The following is a 22,465-nucleotide window of genomic DNA, read 5'->3' on the forward strand; positions in this document are numbered from 1 at the left end:
CCTCAAAAATCTGATGGGCTCCTTAACTTATTTATGTTACTTGATGTAGATGATACTGTCATTTTCTCCAAAACACCAGAAAACATACAGAATGCTTTATACAGCATAAAAATACTGTGACAAGTGGAACCTGACAACTAACCCAGACAAAACTAAAATACATGTTATATTTTCTGAAGGTAAAATAAGAAAGAAACCAACATTTACATATAATGGCAAGAAACTTGAAATAGTAGGCTATTTTTTCTTTCTTGGCCTGAAACTGAATTATAATAACAAATCTCTTGAAGCACAAAAAGATTTATATGACAGAGCCTCAAAAGCCATGTTTGCCCTACTAAAAAAATGTAAACAGTCACAACTACCACTAGATATACAACTTGATATGTTTTAACAAAATTATCCTTCCAATACTAACGGTTGTGAAATATGGGCAGCGGGAATCCGTGATATTTGTGTTAAACTACAACTTAGATTTTACAAAATGATCCTCAAAGTAAGCAAGTCCACCCCATCTTCTACTGTGCTTGAAGAGTGTGGTCGCTTCTTTGTTAGTCTTCTTAATAAAAAAAAGAATGGTCAGTTTTTTGGTTTAAATTGATAAATGCAAATACAAGTAATAAACTCTCAAGTGTTGTATATAGAATGCTCTTAAACTTGCTTGAAACAAATATCCTTAATATCAGTACTGTCCAGACAACACTGCAAGGTCATGGTCCAACTGTAATATGGATAAACCAGAAAAACATAAATATATAAGGTGATTGGTTCAAGAAGAAAGTAGATAGGTCCCTTCAGGACCAGCATATCCAGAACTAGATAGGAGAACTAGACTCCAAACAAATACATTCAAATTATAGAATGTTTAAAAGTACTTTCTTTCTAGACCTTACTTAAAAAAAATACTTCCCCATAATTTTCTCCCTTGAATAAAATTTTAGGTCATTGAATAATCATATTCTAGTGACTAAATGTAGGCAAACAGATACTTGAAACAGAATCTTGAATATTGAATAATGAATCTTAATATACCAAAACCATTTTTCTTTAAATTAGATTAACTTCAGATTTACTGCTCATTTCAAAGATATTTAATTTGAGGTAATGCAGTTACTACACATCTTTATTACGAGCTTTTGACAAGATCTTCTAGAAAATGTCCCCAACGCTCACCTGGTCAGGTCGATTGCGTAGAAATTTTGTGAGCGATAAATCTTTTAAACTAGGCAAAAACATTTTAGTTGTTAAAAAATAAGCAGACAAGTGTGTACCGAATGAAATGCAGAATAAAAGCCGATAAACGGCTCTCGAGTGTGGATTACGGCTTCATCCAGATGGCGAGAATATATTTTCGGGATTTGTTTTTTTTAAGATTTTTATTTTTATTTTATAAACAAAACGTTTTCTCCTGTTTGACTGCTCTCCCCTCTCCCTAACGTCACAATCTCGTTACCTCATTCATGCGCTTTCAGATCATCAAACTGACGTCATTCATGCGCTTTCAGATCATCAAACTGACGTCATTCATGCGCTTTCAGATCATCAAACTGACGTCATTCATGCGTATCCATGCCAATACAGTTGCTGCTATTTTTATCCAATAATTCTATCATACTAAATATTACTCTCTCTAGTAAGTGCTTCTAGTAATCACAGGAATATCCCTTCTCCACAGTCATGCAAGACATCAGGTGGAGGGAGGTCAAGGGGCACAGTAGGTATTGAGGGCGGTTACCAAACCCTAGTATAGACTTCACCCATCAGTGATTTTACTTTCTTGTGGCTACCGTTGGTTACCGAGGACGAACAGTGACTGACAACGAGCTGGGGTGGATGGCAGGGTAGCATTCTGTTCCCATGCTGGATACCATTCTCTCAAGAAACACGCAGAGAAAGCGGGGAAAGGACAGGGGAAATAAAGTAAACAATGGAAAGCTCACTACAGAAGTTTCTAATGTTGTACCAAAAAAAAAATAATAATAAAAAAATAAAAAAAACCTAGCTCAATTCTTACGGAGGTTCTTTGGGTTGACATACGAGGGAATAGGTCGTGACATTATTCCTGAGTTCTTCTTCAAACGGAAGACATTACCGGATGACACTAGCCACCCAGGTTAACATTACCCTACAGGACAACGTTACGTACAATGTTCACACGTCACTCACTTAAACTCTCGCCACACGAACAGAAGACTGAATGACATTTGAATAAAAGTACGCCCAGAACAGTTTTATAAAGCATACGATTGGGCAGAAAACAATAATCTGGCTCATCTAATAGGACCCCAGTACTCTGTGTGTGTTCAGAATAATAATTTTGTCAAAAACAAACAGTGAAAGTGTCAGTATGAGCTTAGCGTTATAAAATTAACTGCCAACATGCCTCTCGGCCAACATCAATGCGATGTGATAGAATCTTCATGGCCTGATACTATCTTCTAAGGGCTTTTTTTGTATTACAAATGCATTTCACGAAACACATAAACTAACACGTACATTAGCTCTCGAAGAAGTTAATTCAGGAATATCGCGAATACCTGTCTACGCATTGTTTCTTAATCATGGGAAGATTATTTATTCATTGCTAAAGTGAAAAGGACCAGCAATAAAGTACCTTGAAGTGTTTTGTTTTTTTGTGACTTTTTGTGCATTTGCTGATTCATCTTGCTACATAGAGAAACAGTTCTGACTGAGATTTCAGTTTGAGAAATCTGTTTCTTCAGTAAATGTGACAAGTGAACCTAAAGCCACTGGATGTGGAGAAATTCCTGTCTAGTAGGGTGTCAGTGAATTTCTTGGATTAAACTAAAGAAATTTCAAACAGAGATCAAAGGCATCTCGGTGACCTCTTTTTCTTGGCTTGTTAATTACCATGTAATCATCACTGACTAGCAATATTTTAAATTCGATTGGAACTAGATATACAGATATGATGTTAATAAAGTGAGTAAGAACCAACATGGAGAAAGCATATTAGTGACATTAATATTGTCAGCGTGGCCACTCCTGAACAAGACACAGACATTCAGCACCCGCTAATCAAAAACAGATTTAGTAATCTCTGAAAAAATTAACCGCCAAGTGATAAGTAAACGACGATAGAATTACTATTACAATAGTCACACCACGACACTTAATATAAAAATATTATCCGAACCTCATCACAGTCAAACTCGTGCAAATATCCTGCAGGTACTGCTATAAACTATTACTGACACGTTACAGATCTCGAAAAAGCTTAGACATCATCAAAGCCTTCGGGCTGCCTTAAGGAATGAATATAATTTAAAGGTAAAGAAACTGAAATGCGAACAAATCAAAATTGTTTTGTCGTCCGCCCCCTGGGCACCAACTCGCGTTACCCATACAAAGTTGAGGTTTATGGCTCCACCTTGGGTATATATACATGTCTTCGTCTTCTCCACAGTCGTATCAACAGCTGCAGTGTGAACCGTGGGACGACTGGAACTGACCCTGCAGAGAGAGAGAAAGTTGTCTGTCACAATGGTCTCCTACTCAGCCTTCTCGGTTATCGTCTTGGGGGTCGTGGCCACCTTGACCTCTGCTCAACCATATGCTCCTCAACGACCGGTGCCAACCCCTTACCAGCCGAGTGCAGGTGCACAGAAGGTCTACTCAGGATCTTATGTGCCCCCTGCAACACCCTACAGCCAGTCCTACGCAGGCGGAGACTCCTATGAGTATCAAAATGGAGGGTATGACTATTTTATTGACACTTTCTAGTACAACTAATTTTATAATCCAAAAAGTAAAATCACTCATAATACAATTTGTTATTTTAGATTGATTAATCTTTATTAATATTTGAAAATAATTTGTTCTTGAAAGGAACACTCCTGTCCATTAGCATGCTGGGATTAAATGATTTAAAATTAAAATGTAATGTTTCAAGCGAACCGTTCACGTACAAGCATGTCTAAATCATACATCCCGACAATGCTTTTGTGTCGATACAGATGTTTGACTCCCTAACTGCAGTCGTGAAAACGCTTGCATTATTAATTTAGATATACTGGCAAAATTCCACAGAAAAGCACAATAACAAAAATATGAGCAAACTGGGGAATTGTGATATGACAAGGAATACAGTTCCAGACACTAGCCTGAAGTGTATATGTAGCCACTAATTCCATACAGCGGTCTTGCAAAACTGAATGAAACTCATTAGACCTCATTGACCGTTAGACCGGTCTTTGAACAAATCATCCCACACGAGCAGTGCGAGTTCATCCATCTGTGCTTATGATCGTGTGTGAGCAGCTACAAGCAGCCTTACGGAGGATACTCGTCCAATTACATCAAGTCAGCCTCGGTCCGTGTGTCGGAGGCAGATGAATTGGACAGACTGTTTGCCATCATTGACAGTGAGTCACTTTAAGCCTTTTTTAACTCTTCTCATTACTAAAACGGTTTCGGTATGATAAAATCAGCTGCTGTAGTACTATAAATTAAGAAAAACAAACAGCGCTTGAAATGTTATTTATCAATGGTTTCACATTCTGCAGAAGCGATGCTTGTTTCTTGCAGTAAACAAAAACTTCCTAGACTTCGCTGCCGAAACCTTGGCGAACACAGACTCCCAGCAAAGTGTCCTGAAGAAGCAGGTGACACAGCTGACTGTCCTGGACCTGCCGGCCTTGGAGGAGCAGAACGTTGTCCTGGGCAAGAGGCTGGACGATCTGGAGAAGAAGGTGAGCGTTTGTTGGTTAGAGTGTACTGTTGTCATAGTGATATCCAAATTATCCAATTCTCTGGATGTGATAATAGGTATCGCTATACATATTTAGAATTTACAGCTTTTCACTGAAAGTACTTCAAATACAGCGCGCACGCCCACCCACCCACACACATATTGATGTGTAACTCTATTTTTAGCTGGATGACATTGATGCCCTTATTGGCGACCTGAGGGCGAATCTGGATGATCTGGAGTACCTGAACGCTGAGAACGCCAAGGACATCAAGGACCTGGAGATCGCTCTGGCCAACGAGCAGTACATCGACTCCACTCAAGTGCGTGACATCGCCTCGCTCCTGGCGGCCGTTCAGAACCTCAAGACCAAACTGATCAGTGTAAGTGTGATGTTAAATGTAACGATGACTGAGGACTATCTAACTGCCTGCGAGCGTGCTTTTGTTTGAATATATGTGTGTGTGTTGAGAGAGACAAAGAGAGACAGTAAGTTGCGTGATAAATGATCCTAGACTTCCTTTTTTCTCCCGCTCTTTGTCCGTTCCCTCCTAATTAGCCGCTTTTAAACAAATGAAATGACTTCTAGTAACAAATCACGGGAACCTTCCTAAAAAAAAGATACCATAGGCTAATCTAACGGAGTAAATGAAATGAAAATTTATCCCTCTTCAGGTGGAAACAAACCGGTTCACAGTCCTGGACAACGAAATCCAAAAAGTGGTTGGTCTATTCAATTCTGCACGTGACCTGGAAACTTCCAGAATGTGTGAGTACACGATGTTAACCATAGAACAAGAAGAAAGGAGATATTTGGAAAATGATAATTTATCAAATAGCCATTCAATGTTTCTTTCAAGAGTTGTTAGTTTGATAAGTAAGAATCGTGTCCCCTGTTGTGTCTTTCAGGCGAGACTGGCGTCACCACACTGACTGCAGATGACCGTCGTAACACTGTCGTGTTCAACACAGACTTCGGCGGGCAAGTTCCTCAGATTGAATACGGCATTTCTGGTATTAAGAGCCAATTCGTAGGCGAGGAACCTTCCAAATATCCTCCATACGGCAAGCCATATGATCCCAAGTATCCCCCGTATGGCAAGCCATATGACCCCAAGTATCCCCAGTACGACAAACCATATGACCCCAAGTATCCCCAGTACGGCAAGCCATATGATTCCAAATATCCCCCGTACGGCTCCTACAGCGATCGCAATCCGGGACTTCTGGGAGACCTTGTTGTCGCCTTGGCAACACCAGAGTCCATCACCTTCGAACTGGTGGACGCGGCGTTCAATGTCGCTAAGAGTGTGTCGCTGGAAGTGGCTTGGCAGGTGTGCTCCGTTGGGCCCGGCACCCGCCTCGCTAAATACTGACCTCATCACCTTCCGACTGATTGCCTTTGACCACCCTGGGATGACACGTATGCCGATATATTCGCAGATTCTATGATGCTGTAAGCTGGGAAGTTTTGCATGTACACTGAAGGTTAACAGGAGCAATGTTGATGGAGTGTTTGAAAAGAAAAGATTATGTACTATCAATGACAGCAGCCTAACTACAGAATCGATGACCGTTGAAGACGAAGATTAATAACACTTTGCTAGAAGCATAATAACCCGTACGAGAACTTTAAAGAAAATATTACTGTGGATGTTAACATTAGAAACTTTTTCACGCGAACAAATCGAAATTTCCACGACAGTTTTATATGAGAGATCGCTGTAAGTGGCTTGCATCTATGCACTTCAGCAGCAAAAACCTACAGCTGCAGCACAACAGGAACATGATATTTCTTTGTCATTTTATTGTTACAAGTGATAAAAGGAATATTAAACGATTGCAATGAAATATTTTTCTGATGGCACTGGCTTGTCTGTTAGTACATGTGTATAACTGTGGAAGTGTGTTTTAGTCGTTTCTAGTACTACATGTACACGTGATCACACGGACACCGTCTCTCTCTCTATCACACACACACACTGCTTAAATTTCAAAACATGCATACACATATACATACACATTCAATAACAATAACAACGATAACAACCAACTTTATTAGTCCCAATGGGCAATTTAAATGGGAGGTGTGCTCTGTTTCCAATATATATTATAAAAAAATAAAATAAAATAAAAATAAATAGATCGTTCAGCCCCTGGGACTTGATGACCATGACCCGCTTTAGCTATTCCGTCACACTGACTTGAGAAATAACTCTGTCCTTGTCAGAGACAAGCGACTGTCTGAGTTCCCAAAGTTCATGGTTCTCAAAACATGCATAGAAGTTATTCCAAACATTCGGCAAGTCCTGGTCGCTCACGCCATCGAGTTTGACTGATCTCTTAGAGCGGTCCGTCTTGTGATGAACAGACGCCATGGACTTGACGACAGGACGCCGGCACGGTCACGTGACTCTATCTTGTCTTTATTCTCTCTTTCAGCTCTTTCCATTGCGCCCCTTATCTCTCTATCCGCAGATCTTTTTTGCCAACGCATCACCGGCGAAATAAATACGGTTTTTTTTTCTTTTTTAGTACATGATTCAATCTCCTGGTTACCCACCGTTTTATAGTTTTTTGTGTGTATATTTTTCAACTTTGTATGGATATTGATCATCTTTACAATCATTATTGTGCATTCGTACGATCACCCTTTGATGTCAAATGAGTAACATGATAGTACTTTTGACTTGCGATACTAGTGATTAGTTTGATTAGTCGTTAGTATTAGTTCTATGGCTGTGTGGTAAGAATGTTTTGATTTCAGTTAATTTTATCTCTAACGGACTGTGTGCCTTTTCAGCTAAAGATGTGTTGCACTTGAAACCGACTCACACAGCAATCTAAGAACAGATAACAATCGTCTTTGGTTTCTTTCAGCATAAAGACAACAACAACAAACAACTATTGCTGCTTTTTCATCTTATTTATCAACACACTCATCGTTCAGAATACAATTAATCGGAAAGATTACAGGCCTGGCTTTCATTTCTCTGTCCCATCTAAGAAGGGTTCATTGACAACAAGAAAATGTTCATGACCACTGCAAGACAAATGTCACTGACAGAATAAAACCAATCATATTTACGAACTTCACTGTCTAACATTGAAGGCTGTTGATTGTATTTGCAACAATGGGTCACATAAGTTGTATATTTACATGTACACAAGTGAGCGACTAGACATAAAGAAACGTAAATAAAAATGCTTGATCTGAACCTTAATTTATGTAAAACTGTAAAGAATAAACTGTTCGGCGTCTGTCAGCCAACAAACACTCGTAAGAAATTAACATACACCTTGTGAGCAGAACAGCTAATTAATTACCAATAATTCCCGCAATTTCTAAAGAGACTGCAGCTGACAGGATCGCCTTGAAGACTAGTGCCATGGAGACAGGAAGTCTACAGATGGACCTCAGTGTACAGGTTCTGACACGCCACGTACCTAGCCCTAACCCTCGCGAAGTAGAAGTTTGCTGGGCTTGAGTTGATGACCTTTGCCGTGAACCCATGGGTGGTGACGTCAGAGGCGACGATCTGGACGTTCTGCGCGTCATTCTTGTAAGATGAGTCGTATCCCTTAGTGTCGTCACCATAGGTGGACTGAGGCGGGTAGCTGCTGCCGGACGGATAACGATCAGATGCAAACGGGACGTTGAGGAATGAGAGATAACCTGAGAGGACGATGTCAACACTCGGGGCCTGAGTGAACTGTGACACGAATGTAACGGACTCAGTGCTGGCGTCACTCCACAAGCCAAGGTATCCATACTCACCTGCACAAAGTAATGATCGCACACACCTGTCATTGGGCTCTCTTAAACACGATTTAGGAACATAGATAAACAAAAACAAAAAGCATACAGGTAAGCAGCCGATGCATAGATCAACAAAGGAACACAAAACATAAATATTTTTTTCTCATAGATTTACCAGTCTCTCTACCATGCATTTGTTTTTTGTTTTTTTTTCGTGCGCTTTTACCTCACATATATTTCCCTGAGACAAATTTGCCACTTCAATATTATCAGTTCTGAAAATCTCTTTCTTTGATGGTTTTAGAATTTGTAAGAAGCACAGCTAACTCACCGACTACAGCCTTTAAAACTTCAATCTCTTCACGGACCTTAGTGTCACGGCTTAACCCTTAACTTCTGCTTCCACGCATGCCGTTTGTAGACGTCTACAAAGTCAGAATTTAGTTAGAATTTGGGAAATAGTATTCTCAACCAAGCACTGTTTAGTCACCTAAACAACGGCCGGAAATAAATTTAAAAATCTATTGAATTATTCAGACATACGAGTGTGAACATTTCATACGGGTTAGCAAGAAAGACAGGTGTATAAAGACATTTTATAAAGATGAGTAAGAAGGACAGGAGTGTACAAATGGCCATCAAGAAACTCACACTTGCGGCCGTCCACGAAGGCGGTGACGGTCTTGAGGTTCTGTCGCTCCTTTGCCAACAGAGAGGTCAGCTGGCCGATCTGTGTGTCCAGTTCTTTCAGGAAGTAAGCCTCCAAGTTCCTCAGGTCGCCTTGGAACTGAGCGATGCGGCGGGCGTCGTCCGTGTTGTTCCTTGAGATCTGCGCCACCAGGGCGCGCTGCTGCCTAATGACGTCACTGGAGGCGTTAGCGGAAGCAAGAGCTGCGGTTGCTGTGACGTCAGCACGGGAAGCGCGGTCCCGCAGTGCGTTTATCTGGAGAAAGCATAAACATATAAACAACGTGCGTGACTCTAGCTTTCGGTATAGTTTATAAAAGGCCTGCAGAAGTGTGGAAGCACGCCTTCATCAATATCTGCTCATATTATTTACATACCTTTCAAAGCTCGTAGCAGGTGAATAGGTAAAACTGTTTTCCGCTGTACATGAAAACTTACCTCTTGGTCTAAAATAGAGATGGAAGCGTCTGTCTGAGAGTTGTCCAGTCTGATTGCTGGCAGAGTTCTCTGGTTGATGAGGTTCAGACGCTCGGCAGCAACTTGAATGAGAGTCTCGTAAATGTCCAAGTCCTTGTACAGCTCGGTCTTCTTGTTTACTACAGCTGGGAACACAGGTGACATACGAATCGCTTTATTGCTGACAATAACACAAGAGTTGTAAGGCGACGAGAGTTATATTTACCTTAAGACATTCATCCATTTCATTGTCTACAGGCTGTCTTTAATTTCATATTTTAATGTTACTTTACATCGTCTTCTAGTGTTGTTTTCTACACTGCACAATATTTTTTAAATATTGGTATTTGGTGGTTTATATTTACTTTTGTCTACGATCACAGACAGTGAGAAATATCCGAGTATATTCTCTCTCTTCTCTTCACATAGGTACCCAACATCACTCAGCCACACAGACATATAGACATATAGACAAGAACAACTCCATATACAGAAACGGAAAGCAATAGGAGAGAAAAGAGAGGTTACATTCACATACTCACCTCTGACAGCTTCGCTCGCCGACTTGGCATCTGCTCCACTCACTAGACTGGAGGACAGTTTACCTCCATAGGACTTACCCTCATTAACTTGATCATAATTAGGTTTATCCTCATAGTCGGGTTTACTGTCATACACTGAAGAGTAGGTAGGTTTACTTTCGTACTCAGGCTTCTTGTAGTCGAGTTTACCGTCATACACTGAAGAGTAGGTAGGTTTACTTTCGTACTCAGGCTTCTTGTAGTCGGGTTTACCGTCATACACTGAAGAGTAGGTAGGTTTACTTTCGTACTCAGGCTTCTTGTAGTCGAGTTTACCGTCATACACTGAAGCGTAGACAGGTTTACTTTCGTACTCAGGCTTTTTATAGTCGGGTTTACTATCATACACTGACGGGTAGGTAGGTTTGTCTTCATACGCAGGCTTTTTGTAGTCGGGTTTACTGTCATAAACTGGAGGATTGGCGGGTTTCCTACCGTAGTCAGGCTTTTTATAGTCGGGTTTACTGTCATACACTGGAGCATAGGTAGGTTTACCCCCATAGTCAGGACTATATTCGGGTGTATATGCCGTGTCGACAGGTGAGTACGGCGGGGAGTACTCAGCAACTGCCGTGACCACAGTGAGCACGACGACGAGGAGGTGAAGCGCTGTCATCGCTGATGTTGTTGAGGACCTGTTGGCAGGTGAGCCACTCGTGCTTCGTGCTTCGTAACGAGGCTGAGGCTCGGAGTCAAACATCGGTGAAGTCGGCAGATAGAGGGCGCTTTTATACACCGTTAATGGACGTGACGTCATCCGCCCTGTCGGCGATCTAAAACAATAAAGAGCAGGCGGCAGGTAAGCTTCCTTCCGGCATTTTCCCAGTCCTCATACAGCTATCATACAAAAATCTAAGTAATATTTGTATATTAAATGTTTTACCTACAGTTATGAATTAATGTTTGTACATGCACATTCGGGCACTAAAAAATTTAAAACGAGTAATTAATTTTATTAAGTCTTCATTGACAATTTGTTAGTGTCTTCCCACATAAAGCTTTGTAGTGAATGCTTAATACTTGTGGAATTAAAATATAAATTCCAAAATATTATCTGAACCTTTAAATTGATTTGTAATAGCTCATTACTTTTGACTTTAATCTGTTTGGTATGGAAGAAGACAGCTAACTGGTTGGGCTAGACAGAACCATATCACATCAACAATCTATTACAGCATGTTGAAAAAATGTGACTTTATTAAAACTTGAAATATTCTGATTACTTTGGTACTGATAAGTGTGCATAAAATTATCTACTACTCTATCACACGAGGAGGCACCAAATGTTTACTGTCGTGTCTGTATAGCATAAAGAAATCCAAATGGTTTACTAATATTTTTATTGTATTTTTATCATTTATTGTACCAGTTAACCTTGTTTCAATTAATAGAACTGAACTGTTCTATTTTTTTTTTCTGTATATTTTGACACAGGGACATCTTTAGCCTCTTCACTATTAATAAGAAAAGTTTCATTTCCTTTTTTTTCCTTTTTTTCTTAAATTTATCCATGAACGCACACTGGGCATAGACATTGTATACAGAAATTTAAAAGAAAACTCTACTCGCATCCACAATGAGCAGATAAAAAGCAACTCGTTCTGTTAAAATTGTAGCACTCCTACACTGAGTGTTACGAGAACTTTTCAACAACCCCGGTCTGCAGGGAAGGTTTCACAATGTTTTCTCTTTGTTGATAATGTTTGTAAGTAGATGCAGCCAGGGGCACGAAAGTCAGCCATGAAAATGTCAAGGTTTAGCTGATTGGGCAAAGTTTGAAGTTTGAGTCACATACATTCTGTGGGGTATCTCAAGCTAGTCACCTCCAGCCCGGGGGTTCTAGTCCTTTCTACATAAGCCACATCCCTTGTTGGCCGCAGCAGCTTTCGTCGCGGACTTCGTCAGACTGTTCTTCAATCCATCGCTGGTAGTCAGACCGCGCGACGACAATGTACCTGTCAGTGTGTCTGGCTGTGGCAGCTTTGTGGGGTGGGGCCTGGGCCCAGTCAGGGTATGACTACCCGGGTCCTTACGGACCTCGTCAGGATCTGCTGAAAGCAAAGCGTGTTATTAATGAAGCAGAGAGTAAGGAACTTTATTTCACATATTTCCTCGTTGTTTTATTCTACAACACGTAGATAAGTCCTGTCTTCATGTTTCCTACTTAAGTCTGAGGACGAAATTGTAATTCTCTACATATTATACAGTTATCTGGGGATTGTATAAGGTCTTATAGGTTTAAATTCATGCTACTTTTTCTGCACCCCACTATTGGTTTTCGTTATCAGTTTTTTGTGCTTTCTTTGCTATTTGTTCATATCACAAAAAATATCTAAAACAATTTCAACTACATGTGGGAAACGATCCCTGCCTTATTGTCGGTCACTACGATTTCTGGCTCACAATGACCCCCGGTGATGTTTACTTATACCCGTGCAGAGGTCGCTGACATAGAAGGAGCTCTGAAGGATAAACTAGACATGTCTAAGGCACAGGCACTAGAGCTGCTGGCCGTGCTGGACAACATCAGCAACAGCACCATTTACGGCATCATCGTCATCAACCAGAAACAGCGAGATCGACTCGCCAAACTCTTTGCAAGGGTAGGGGTAGTTGTCACAAGGGTAAGGGTAACTGTCTTTAAGACGAGACTTTCTGTCACAAATGGAGATTGGCTCATACTTGTACGCGACTGTGAGAGAAAACCAGCATCCTGTTATAACACAACTAATGTATGTATTTATCTGGTCTGCTATGGTCGCTAATAATTGTGTAAAAGATAACTGACTTACTAGTCACATGTATTGTATGAACACATGTATTGATACACAAACGACAACACCACTTCAAGGTACGTGATCTTTACTACCAACGAAGTAATTCGTGTTCAGGCAGCTTTGCTTTCCATCCATTACTCTCAGGTTAAGGCCAGCCTTGAACTGCTGACGACACTGGAAAACCGTTTGGCTGGCGCCGTGGTTCAGGAGGCGCTGATCAAGGGTCAGACCGACGTCATCGCGACATCCATCAGTGAGTCTCTGGCTCTCAACCGCCGTCAGAGGGCAGACCTAGCCGCCTTCGTCGTTGCCTTCAGAGAGGTAACCTTTGACTCATACGGGTGATGTTATAATGAGTGAGAACATTGTTGCTCCATCTGTAATATGTTTTCAATAAAACTCCGGTGTACAGGAACATAAAAATCAAATGAGGAAATCTTCTTAAAATTTAACAAAATATCATGAGGGCTGTAACACGCAGTTGATGTTTACTAAAAGAGCTTAACTATCATGTAGATTGTAGTGAAGGCTAGAGACACTTGTGACATTAGTCCATGGCGGTTTGTGTAGGTCACACAGGAGCTTCAACATCGACTCGCCGCCGACAGCAAGACTGCAGCTTCCAGTATTGGCTCCCTTGCTGCCTCCATCCGCTCCTTAGTCAAGTTCGTAAACACCAGGAAATGTAAGATGACAGTAGTAAAATTTTTTTATCTGATTATTACTAAAATAAACACAACAAACAAAATATGCTATTCTAGTTTTATTTTGTAATCTTAAATTTACTCTTTTTGATGTCTTGATGAAAACATTGTGTTTAGTTGGGCTTACATGCGCGATCGCTTCATAAAGATAGAGAGTGTCTATGCGTCTCCTCCTGCGCATTTTGTACAATATACTAAGTCAGAGATTTGAGAGAATACCGTTAGCTGCTGGTGTGAAGTGGCCAGACTACCGCCAACTTTCCTACCAAACGATGTTTGTACCTCGTGTTTCAGGCTTTACCAAGGCCGTTACTGTAGAGCTGAAGGGCGAGGACAGCGTGGACACCGAGATTCCAATACCCAAAGGTGTCTTTGCTGCTAATGATGTTGCACAGGTGTTCTGTGTCCTTCAAGGTTTGCAGCAGTCTGCTGAAGTCTCGCAATCTGTTGTAAGTCACCTCGACATTAATAGTATTGTAAAAATGTTTTGATAGAATTACTTTGTGAATACATGTCAGTCAGTCAATCAGTCAGGCAGTCAGCTGACTTGAAAAAGGAATAAAGGAGTGACTCTGGTCTTGAAAATAACAATCAAAACTAATGTTTAAGCTGATACAAATACTGCTGTCAATTTGGAATTTGGAATGGCATGGAACTGACATTTATTGACATAGAGTTAGCTAAAACGTTGAACATCCTGTGAAATTTTCAGGCTGCTCCTGCCTATGGACCGGGCGCAGGCTATGGAACAGGGGCAGGCTATGGAACAGGGGCAGGCTATGGAACAGGGGCAGGCTATGCCAACTACCCAGAGTCAGATGACCGCCGCTTCCTGGGTGTCTCTGTGGTGTGCAAGGCGTTCTCGGACAAGATCCGCGTGACTGTCGTTGACCAGAGCCAAGGAGCCGGCAACAATGTCGCTGTCGCCTACGTGCAGGTGAAGGCCTGTTCCCTGCCGGCTGCTGCCTTCTCTCCCGGTCAGGTGTATGGTTACAAGGCCAACAAGTACTGATCTCCTAGACAACAAGGACACATCTCAGATAGTTTATGGCACGTTGATGAGTTTTGAGCAAATGAATGACAATAAGCCATCATCGTGAGCCGCACACTCATCTGACAGGGTCACGAGATCAAATAGTATCACGCACTTTAGAGACTGTTTTTTTCCTATAACTGCATGAAATCGTATCTGTAATTAACTTGAACTTTTCTTAAGTTCAAATCAAGACCTTGACCAACGGATCAAATCGCAGTGTTGTAAATTTTGTAATAAATGGGTCACTGTTGTGTATTTACTGTTTTAGACTACCAGCGGTAAATAAACTTGCTTGTATTTGACATTACATTTCACGGCTTGTGTGGATGTGCTTCCACCTCGTTTGGTATGCTCACTACATCTGCACATTTGATGTTGACATAGAAGACACCGCTGGTTTCTGGTTCTAGAGCTACTCCCGAGATGCCTCACGACTCTGTACGCAGACTCCTGTATACACACACAGTACACCTTCCGACTTTGTACACATGTTGTACGCTTTTCAACTCTTTACACACATTGTGAACTTTACCATTCTGTTCTGAAACTGAACACCGTGAGATTATGTTGACACTCCGGACACACTACGATTCTGTTCTAATACTGGACACATGACTATTAAATACCAAGACAGCCGCGGCCTGCTATATTGCTTCATTCTTATTTTTAAATAACTTGTAAAGATAACCAGAAACCAAGCCTATGAATTAATAAAGAAGAATATAACAATTAATCTTAAAACAAGGAAAAAACTGCAGGTCATACAAAAAAAAAGAAAAAAGAAAAAGCAAAAACAAAACAAAACAAACACAAAAAAAAAACCAAAAAACAAACGCAAAACAAGTGTACCTGAATTGACAAAACAGCTGAAACTGTAAACATCACATCACTACTCGTGGGACATCACTTCAGCGTCGGAAAACAGTTGATGTGCATCGCTCTTAAAAGTGGAATACAGTTCACACCCTTCACTTGCATGTGGCATGGCATCAGTCTTCTTGGTAACAATCAACAAGCCTTCGTCTAAAGACCTAAAAAACATATCTTTACTGCTGATACTTTGCTGCAGCCATACACCTCATAAGCTATTAACACAAAGAAATTCTTTGACTTAAAAAGCCATTTTCTAGTACAGGGGTGGGCAATTAATTTTCCCAAGGGGCCGGATGAGAAACTGGGATGGTTCTAGAGGGCCGGACTAATATAGTTAGCTCAGTTTTACCCAATACTGTATATATAGTATATTTACTGGTGGGTGGCCAGCGGGCGGGCCGGTCAGAGACAGGAGGCGGGCCGGATCCGGCCCGCGGGCCGGCGTTTGCCCAGGTCTGCTCTAGTAGATAGTATATATAACATGTTGCAATCTTTTATAGAAACCTTTGCATCATACCTTTAAATAAGACGAAACCAGTCAATAAAGTTCTGATTTTTAAAAAAAGTAGTTGAGAGGTAGTACGATGTTTTTTTGTTGTTTTTTTTTTTACTGAAGTTCAGCTGTCAATCTTTGGTGCAGTGTCTTAACTTGTGCAGACAGAAATAATGTTCCATAATGACAACTCTTGTAAGAACATCACACTGACGGTCACAAACTAGTGTCAGTAAGATGCACAATGTTAGTCTCAGACCTGCTTTTACTGAGCACGAAGCTTGGTGTGACAGCTCACCATCAAAACTTTGGCAATTGTAGAAAAGGAATCAGTCTGAAGTTGCCACTGCTGATGCAAATACCTCAAATGTCAGTTATGGCAAGATGGCGCTGACGTGGCAGTAGAAATAAAATGGTGTAGAAATTAAAAGTGGTTGAGACATAAAATTAAATCCAGGAATATGTGAAAATGAGTTATAGATGCACAGGTCAATATAAAAAGCTTGAACTCGTATTAACAAGAAAAGACGAAAAGCGACGGACAGCTAAACCCCTCTAGCCAGTTAGATGAAGGGACATCACTCTCTCAACTGAAGTAAGCCGGGTTGTATTATGTCCCTTGTGCTCTGTACAGAGGAAAATAGATGATATACTAAGAAAAATATTTTTAATTTGTTATTCTCAGGTTGTACGGCTCTTAAATCTGGGGTTTCAAGCTCATGAAACTGTTGACTAAGTACACAATTTTTGCTGCAAATGTATTTTAAATGTAGATGCCTAAAGACAAAATAATGATCAAAGTCAATTTGGAAAGATTATATATTGTTTGTGACGTTTTTTCCAGAAAGAGAATGAATACAAAATAATTTAAAAAATAATCAGAAATTAGTAGTATTTGAGTTTAAAGAAACATATTAGCCAAAATACAAAGAGTTCAGAATTTTGTTTCAAATTCATAAAGCGTGGTTATGTCACACGTTTTCTGAATTGAACCGGATGCATGTATAAACCCAAACTAATTTTAGACTAATAATAATAATAATTGGTCATAATTGTTTTCAGGGTTTCAAAGATGTTCTTGTGTCAGAAATATATTTTATTTGTAAAAAGTATAATTCATCATCATGATCATGATCATGATCATCATCATTCAGCAATAGCAATGAGAGGCAAGGAAGGTAGTAGCGATTCTCAGGACGTCGTTCCTGTCAAGGGAAGCTGCTCAGAGGAATAAGGGGGACAATGGCATCACACCTAGATTTCCTGTCCTTTTTATATAGAGCTGGTTTACACCACTGACAAAAACACTGCAAAGATGGCTACAAACCGTAATATTACAACTAAAATATAAAAACAGTCAGCAAAAGTGATTAAGAGCACACGGCTGGCAAACGTCCGTGCGTGTGTGAACATACTTTGTGAGCCTTCTCTAAAATTGAACTGGAGTTTGGACGATGATTGACATTTCATTATTCTACGGGGACAACAGACAGGTAAAATAATTTATTCATATGACTTTAAAATGTGTCATGCCCACAGCGATATGTTACAAAATCAACTGCTGGCTATCTTTATGGCAAACATCAGTGCTATCTGATGATGCATCTTTAATGCCATGTAAGCATCTTTTAATTGCTTTTTTGATGTTTTAAATTCATTTGGCGATACCCTCTAACAGGCAAAGTCCCACACAATTAAGGCCCTTCAGCAATGTCGAGAATAATTGTCTACGCATAATTTAACATCCGTGGGAAAATTATTTCCCATGCAACAGATACAACACTGTTGCTCTGAAAATACGACACTGTTTAATATTAACATATTATTCAAACTAGAAAACAATCACAATCATGCCAAATCGCTCTCGGAAACGATACACAGAAATCTGGAAAAAGCCGATGACTTCATTAAAGCCCTAGGGTTACCCTGAAGAAAAAATACAAATTTGCAAAGAAAACTTTCCGTTGTCCCACACATAAAAAGTCTTAGTTTTATAGCTACAGATTGGGTATATATACACATTTGCGTCTCCTTCACAGCCGTGTCAACACCTGCAGTTCAAATCCTGTTCTTTGGGGACGACTGTCGCTGTGTCTGACCCTGCAGAGTTGTTTTTCACAATGGCCGTCTACTCCTCCATGTCGGTTGTGGTCTTTGGTCTTGTCTTGGCGACTCTGACTTCAGCTGAAACGTATTCCCCTCCTCAACCACCACCTCCACCACCTTACCAGTCAGGTGTAGGTCCACAGAAAGTATCGTCAGGCTCATACCTGCCCCCTGCGGCGTCGTACTCCAAGAGCCAGTCATACCCAGGCGGCGATCCCTATGAGTATCAAAATGGAGGGTATGGCGGTTCTGTTGTACTCTAACAAAAATACTGTACTATACATAATGTTAATACATTTATAAAGTTCACTATCGAATATATAATGTTGTTCTTTAAATGCTATTTTTTCGTTCATTCATTTCATTCCATCCCATAACGGATGCGGCATTATCAGCCATAGGGGGGATCTGATAGAGAGTAGAAGAGGTGAATTAACACTAGCAGGATCGGTCTCGTGCCCGAATAAGAATGGTTTATTATATAGACAAATTATTAGGTCTTTAAGGAATTTTCCAATCCACTAGCAAGTTTGTCTTAGATAGTTAATGCCGTAAAGTTTAGATGATTTCAAAAGAACCACTTACAACACATCTAAATCACAGGTCTTGGCCATGTTCTGTTGTCTTCATTTGTAGAAATCATCACAAGGAAAAAAAAAAAAATTAGAGCCTCACACGCAGCCTGCTTTCTCGAAGGATGGACACAACAATGACCAGCCTCTTTTCTTCTCATCCTTTCGTATGTCTTCAAGAGGATTTCTGAGCTTCTGTAAATCAGAGTCGCGCTGGCTAGCCGGCAAAACTGCCGAGAGAAAGTCAGCCAAACAAAGAATCAACACAATTCCAGCATCGTATCACAATTTTCTTGTCGAATGTGTCACAAATTGTAGTCAGTTTGTTTTCCTTTGTGCAAGAATATGTATTTGAATGGCTTATGATCGTGTGTGAGCAGGTACAAACAGCCGAACGGACCATTGCCCACTTTCTTCAAGTCACCATACAACCGTTTGTCTGTTAATCCTGATGTTGACGAATTGGACAGACTGTTTGCCTTGATTGACAGTGAGTCACTTTGTATGACACCATAGATAATCTCTACTAATAACTTTTTTTCATGCAATGGCTTCTGGGTGCTTTTCATTTATAATTTATTGACTCATTAGTCCGTATTAGAATGTGAAAATATTTGCAACGGGCCCATGAGTTAACGAATGACTAATATTATATCAAATTAACATGTAGTTTCAGTTTCCCATTTAATGGAGTCTTAGCAACGAAATAATTCCATTTGGACATTTTTAAACATGGCGGTATTTGTGGGCTGATCTGTCAACAATAGCTGCTAAAAGGGTTTCAGCCCCAGACATGCTATAAATTTAGAAAAAAAGGCAAGGCCCAAAACGATGATGAAACTCGAACCCAATGAATAAAAGCGAATTTTAAAATGTTTCTTAACCTACTTTTAAAGCGCGATGTCAAGGTCTCCCAGCGTGTTGTTTGTTTTCTTACAGCTCTAATTGAGATAGTAGACTTCGCTGCCGAAAGCTTGGCGAACATAGACTCCCAGCAAAGTGTCCTGAAGAAGCAGGTGACCCAGCTGACTGTCCTGGACCTGCCGGCCTTGGAGGAGCAGAACAGTGTCGAGGACAAGCAGCTAAGCGAACTGGAGCGGAGGGTGAGCGTTTGTGGGTCAGAGTGTGCGGTGGATGACACTGTCATGATGACTGTCTGAGTTACTCTGTTTTGTCAGTTGTAATGATAGTTCTAACCTCAATAATTTTCTTAGTTTTTTTAAAGTGTTATCTTTAGTCTTCCTCATGACAACGCAATTAAGATTACGTGAGTGCTTGTTTATATCTACACAGAGGCACGCATCTTCACGCGTACGCCCGTACAAACAAACAAACAAACAAACAAACAAACAAACAAACAAACAAACAAACAAACGGTCACTTTTTCCATATATTATGTCCAGGTGGGTGACCTTGAGGACCTTATTGGTGACCTGAAGGCGAATCTGGAGGATCTGGAGTACCTGAACGCTGAGAACGCCAAGGACATCAAGGACCTGGAGATCGCTCTGGCCAACGAGCAGTACATCGACTCCACTCAAGTGCGCGACATCGCCTCGCTCCTGGCGGCCGTTCAGAACCTCAAGACCAAACTGATCAGTGTAAGTGTGATGTTAAATGTAACGATGACTGGATAAAGACTATCTACCTGCCTGCGAGGGTGCCTGCGTTTACATATGACCCACGTATTTGACCAATGGTTTTCAATGCAATCATGACTAAATTTAGGCGTATGTGCAAATTTGTGTGTGTGTCAGTGTGTGTGGAGAAAGAGAAGATGAGAGAGAGAAAGACAAGGGCAAGAAAGAGTTGACTTGTGAGAAACAATGTCATTTTTCTTCAATTTTGTACTTCCTTTTCTTCCTAGTGAATATCATTTAAAAGACGGTAAGTTCTTTGTAGCTACAATTTACAGTGACACTTTTATGTTTTATCTATCCTTACATTTTGTAATAAAGGAGTAAATGAAATGAGACTTACATTACAGATTACCAAAAGCAGGTTCGCGTTCCTGGACAACGATATCCAAAAAGTGGTCGGACTATTCAATTCCACACGTGACCTGGAAACATCCAGAATGTGTGAGTACACAATATTAACTATTTAACAAGAAGATAAGAGGTCTTTCAGAAAACAATACATCAAGAGCACATTCACAAGCTGAGATAAAATTTCTTTAAAGAGTTATTTGTGTCTCTTAAAACAGTAAAAGTATAGCAAATGGCGTGTTCACATGTTTCATCATTAATTATCTTGCCCCCTGTTGTGTCTTTCAGGCGAGACTGGCGTCACCACACTGACTGCAGATGACCGTCGTAACACTGTTGTGTTTAACACAGACTTCGGCGGGCAAGTTCCTCAGATAGACTATGGCATTGTTGGTATTAAGAACAAATTCGTAGGTGAGCAGTCTTTCAAATATCCTCCGTCCGGCAAGCCATATGATCCCAAGTATCCCCCCTACGGGTCCTCACCTTACAACGATCGTGAACCTGGAAGTCTGGGAGACCTTGTTGCCGCCTTGCCCACACCAGAGTCCATCACCTTGCAGTTGGTGGACGGGGCGTTCAATAACGCGAAGACTGTGTCGGTGGACGTGGCTTGGCAGGTGTGCTCCGTTGGTCCCGGCACCCGCCTCGCTAAATACTGACCTCATCACCTTCCGACTGATTACCTTTGACCACCCTGGGATGACACGGATGCCAATATATTCGCAGATTCCATGATGCTGCTTTCTGGGAAGTTTTGTACCTGTGCTCATGTTTCAACGTCAGTCCGATGTATGTACTATGAATGACGGGATATTATTGTAAACAGAGAATCAACGACGAAAACGAAGAACACTTTGCTAGATAATCAATCAGCATCCCGTCTAGGAGTATTAATCAGAAGATAAGGATGTTAGCAATGGAAGCAATGAGACAATTCAAATGTCTATGACACAGTGAAAGCCATGAGAGGCATCTGAAGATTACTCTGACTGGTTTTGCTGTGTAACATCTATAATCTTCTGTAACACAAACTTACAGATGTAGCGCAGCAGAAAAAATGTAATGTCTTTTTTCTTGAATGGAGTCAAATAAATATAAAACAATTGCCATAAAATGTTTTTCTAATGTTGCATGTTGCATTGGGGATTGTGTATACCTGTGCACTCGTGTTTTAGTCGTTGACAATTCTAATAATACAGGTACATATGATTATATACACACTGTACTCTCTCTCTCTCTCTCTCTCTCTCTCACACACACACACACACACAAACACGGCATAAATATATATATATCACACACATACACACACTGACGCCCAGACACAAGCACATAACACATTTTAAAATGTCTTTTGCCCCTCTGACAATGAGAAGCCGTCTTCATCCATTCATGACATACCTAATGATTCACAGAAGATAAAATTAATTTTTTTAAATGCATTCAAGAATCGTGAGAGACGATGGACCCTGATAACAGCTTAGATAATAACATATGATCTACAACAGGGAAACAAATAAAAACGTTTTTAGACAGGCAAAAAGACATAACTCTTACATACCTCTACAAAGGTATATGTGAATTCGTATACCTACAAATCTACAATAAAGACAACTACAATCAAAACAGAATTTTAAACATGATAAACGTTTATAGCAAAAATTTATATTCATAGATTAATACAATTATTCTCAATGTACAGAAAAGGAGTCAGCGAA

General features: G+C 40.5%; 4 protein-coding genes across 5 annotated transcripts; 3 read left to right on the top strand and 1 right to left on the bottom strand.

Moving 5' to 3' along the window:
• The first annotated feature begins 3,432 nt into the window (after positions 1-3,432).
• Positions 3,433-6,566, top strand: LOC112561402. Its single transcript, XM_025233883.1, has 6 exons — positions 3,433-3,716; positions 4,282-4,385; positions 4,549-4,712; positions 4,897-5,094; positions 5,387-5,480; positions 5,621-6,566. The coding sequence occupies exons 1-6, from the start codon at positions 3,505-3,507 to the stop codon at positions 6,085-6,087; spliced, it is 1,239 nt and encodes a 412-aa protein (XP_025089668.1). The 5' UTR covers positions 3,433-3,504; the 3' UTR covers positions 6,088-6,566.
• A 1,056-nt stretch (positions 6,567-7,622) lies between these two features.
• On the bottom strand, positions 7,623-10,911 carry LOC112561400 (nucleoporin NSP1-like). The gene is made up of 4 exons (XM_025233880.1): positions 10,157-10,911; positions 9,597-9,760; positions 9,123-9,414; positions 7,623-8,489 (listed from the first exon to the last, which is right to left on the bottom strand). Exons 1-4 carry the CDS (start codon positions 10,893-10,895, stop codon positions 8,116-8,118), a joined length of 1,569 nt encoding a protein of 522 aa, XP_025089665.1. The 5' UTR covers positions 10,896-10,911; the 3' UTR covers positions 7,623-8,115.
• Positions 10,912-12,068: 1,157 nt separating this feature from the next.
• Positions 12,069-15,019, top strand: LOC112561405. Of its 2 annotated transcripts, none has more exons than XM_025233887.1 (6): positions 12,069-12,280; positions 12,635-12,819; positions 13,117-13,293; positions 13,543-13,657; positions 13,971-14,125; positions 14,389-15,019. In XM_025233887.1, the coding sequence occupies exons 1-6, from the start codon at positions 12,145-12,147 to the stop codon at positions 14,686-14,688; spliced, it is 1,068 nt and encodes a 355-aa protein (XP_025089672.1). In that variant the 5' UTR covers positions 12,069-12,144; the 3' UTR covers positions 14,689-15,019. The 2 variants fall into 2 exon arrangements, with proteins under 2 accessions (XP_025089672.1, XP_025089673.1); XM_025233888.1 differs by having other exon boundaries at positions 12,635-12,798.
• Positions 15,020-18,110: 3,091 nt separating this feature from the next.
• LOC112561408 lies at positions 18,111-21,861 on the top strand. The gene is made up of 6 exons (XM_025233892.1): positions 18,111-18,422; positions 19,137-19,246; positions 19,696-19,859; positions 20,160-20,357; positions 20,744-20,837; positions 21,033-21,861. Exons 1-6 carry the CDS (start codon positions 18,199-18,201, stop codon positions 21,404-21,406), a joined length of 1,164 nt encoding a protein of 387 aa, XP_025089677.1. The 5' UTR covers positions 18,111-18,198; the 3' UTR covers positions 21,407-21,861.
• Positions 21,862-22,465: the final 604 nt, after the last annotated feature.

This window comes from Pomacea canaliculata, linkage group LG4 (assembly GCF_003073045.1).
Source record: "Pomacea canaliculata isolate SZHN2017 linkage group LG4, ASM307304v1, whole genome shotgun sequence".
In the NCBI taxonomy this organism is placed as follows: Eukaryota; Metazoa; Mollusca; class Gastropoda; order Architaenioglossa; family Ampullariidae; genus Pomacea; species Pomacea canaliculata.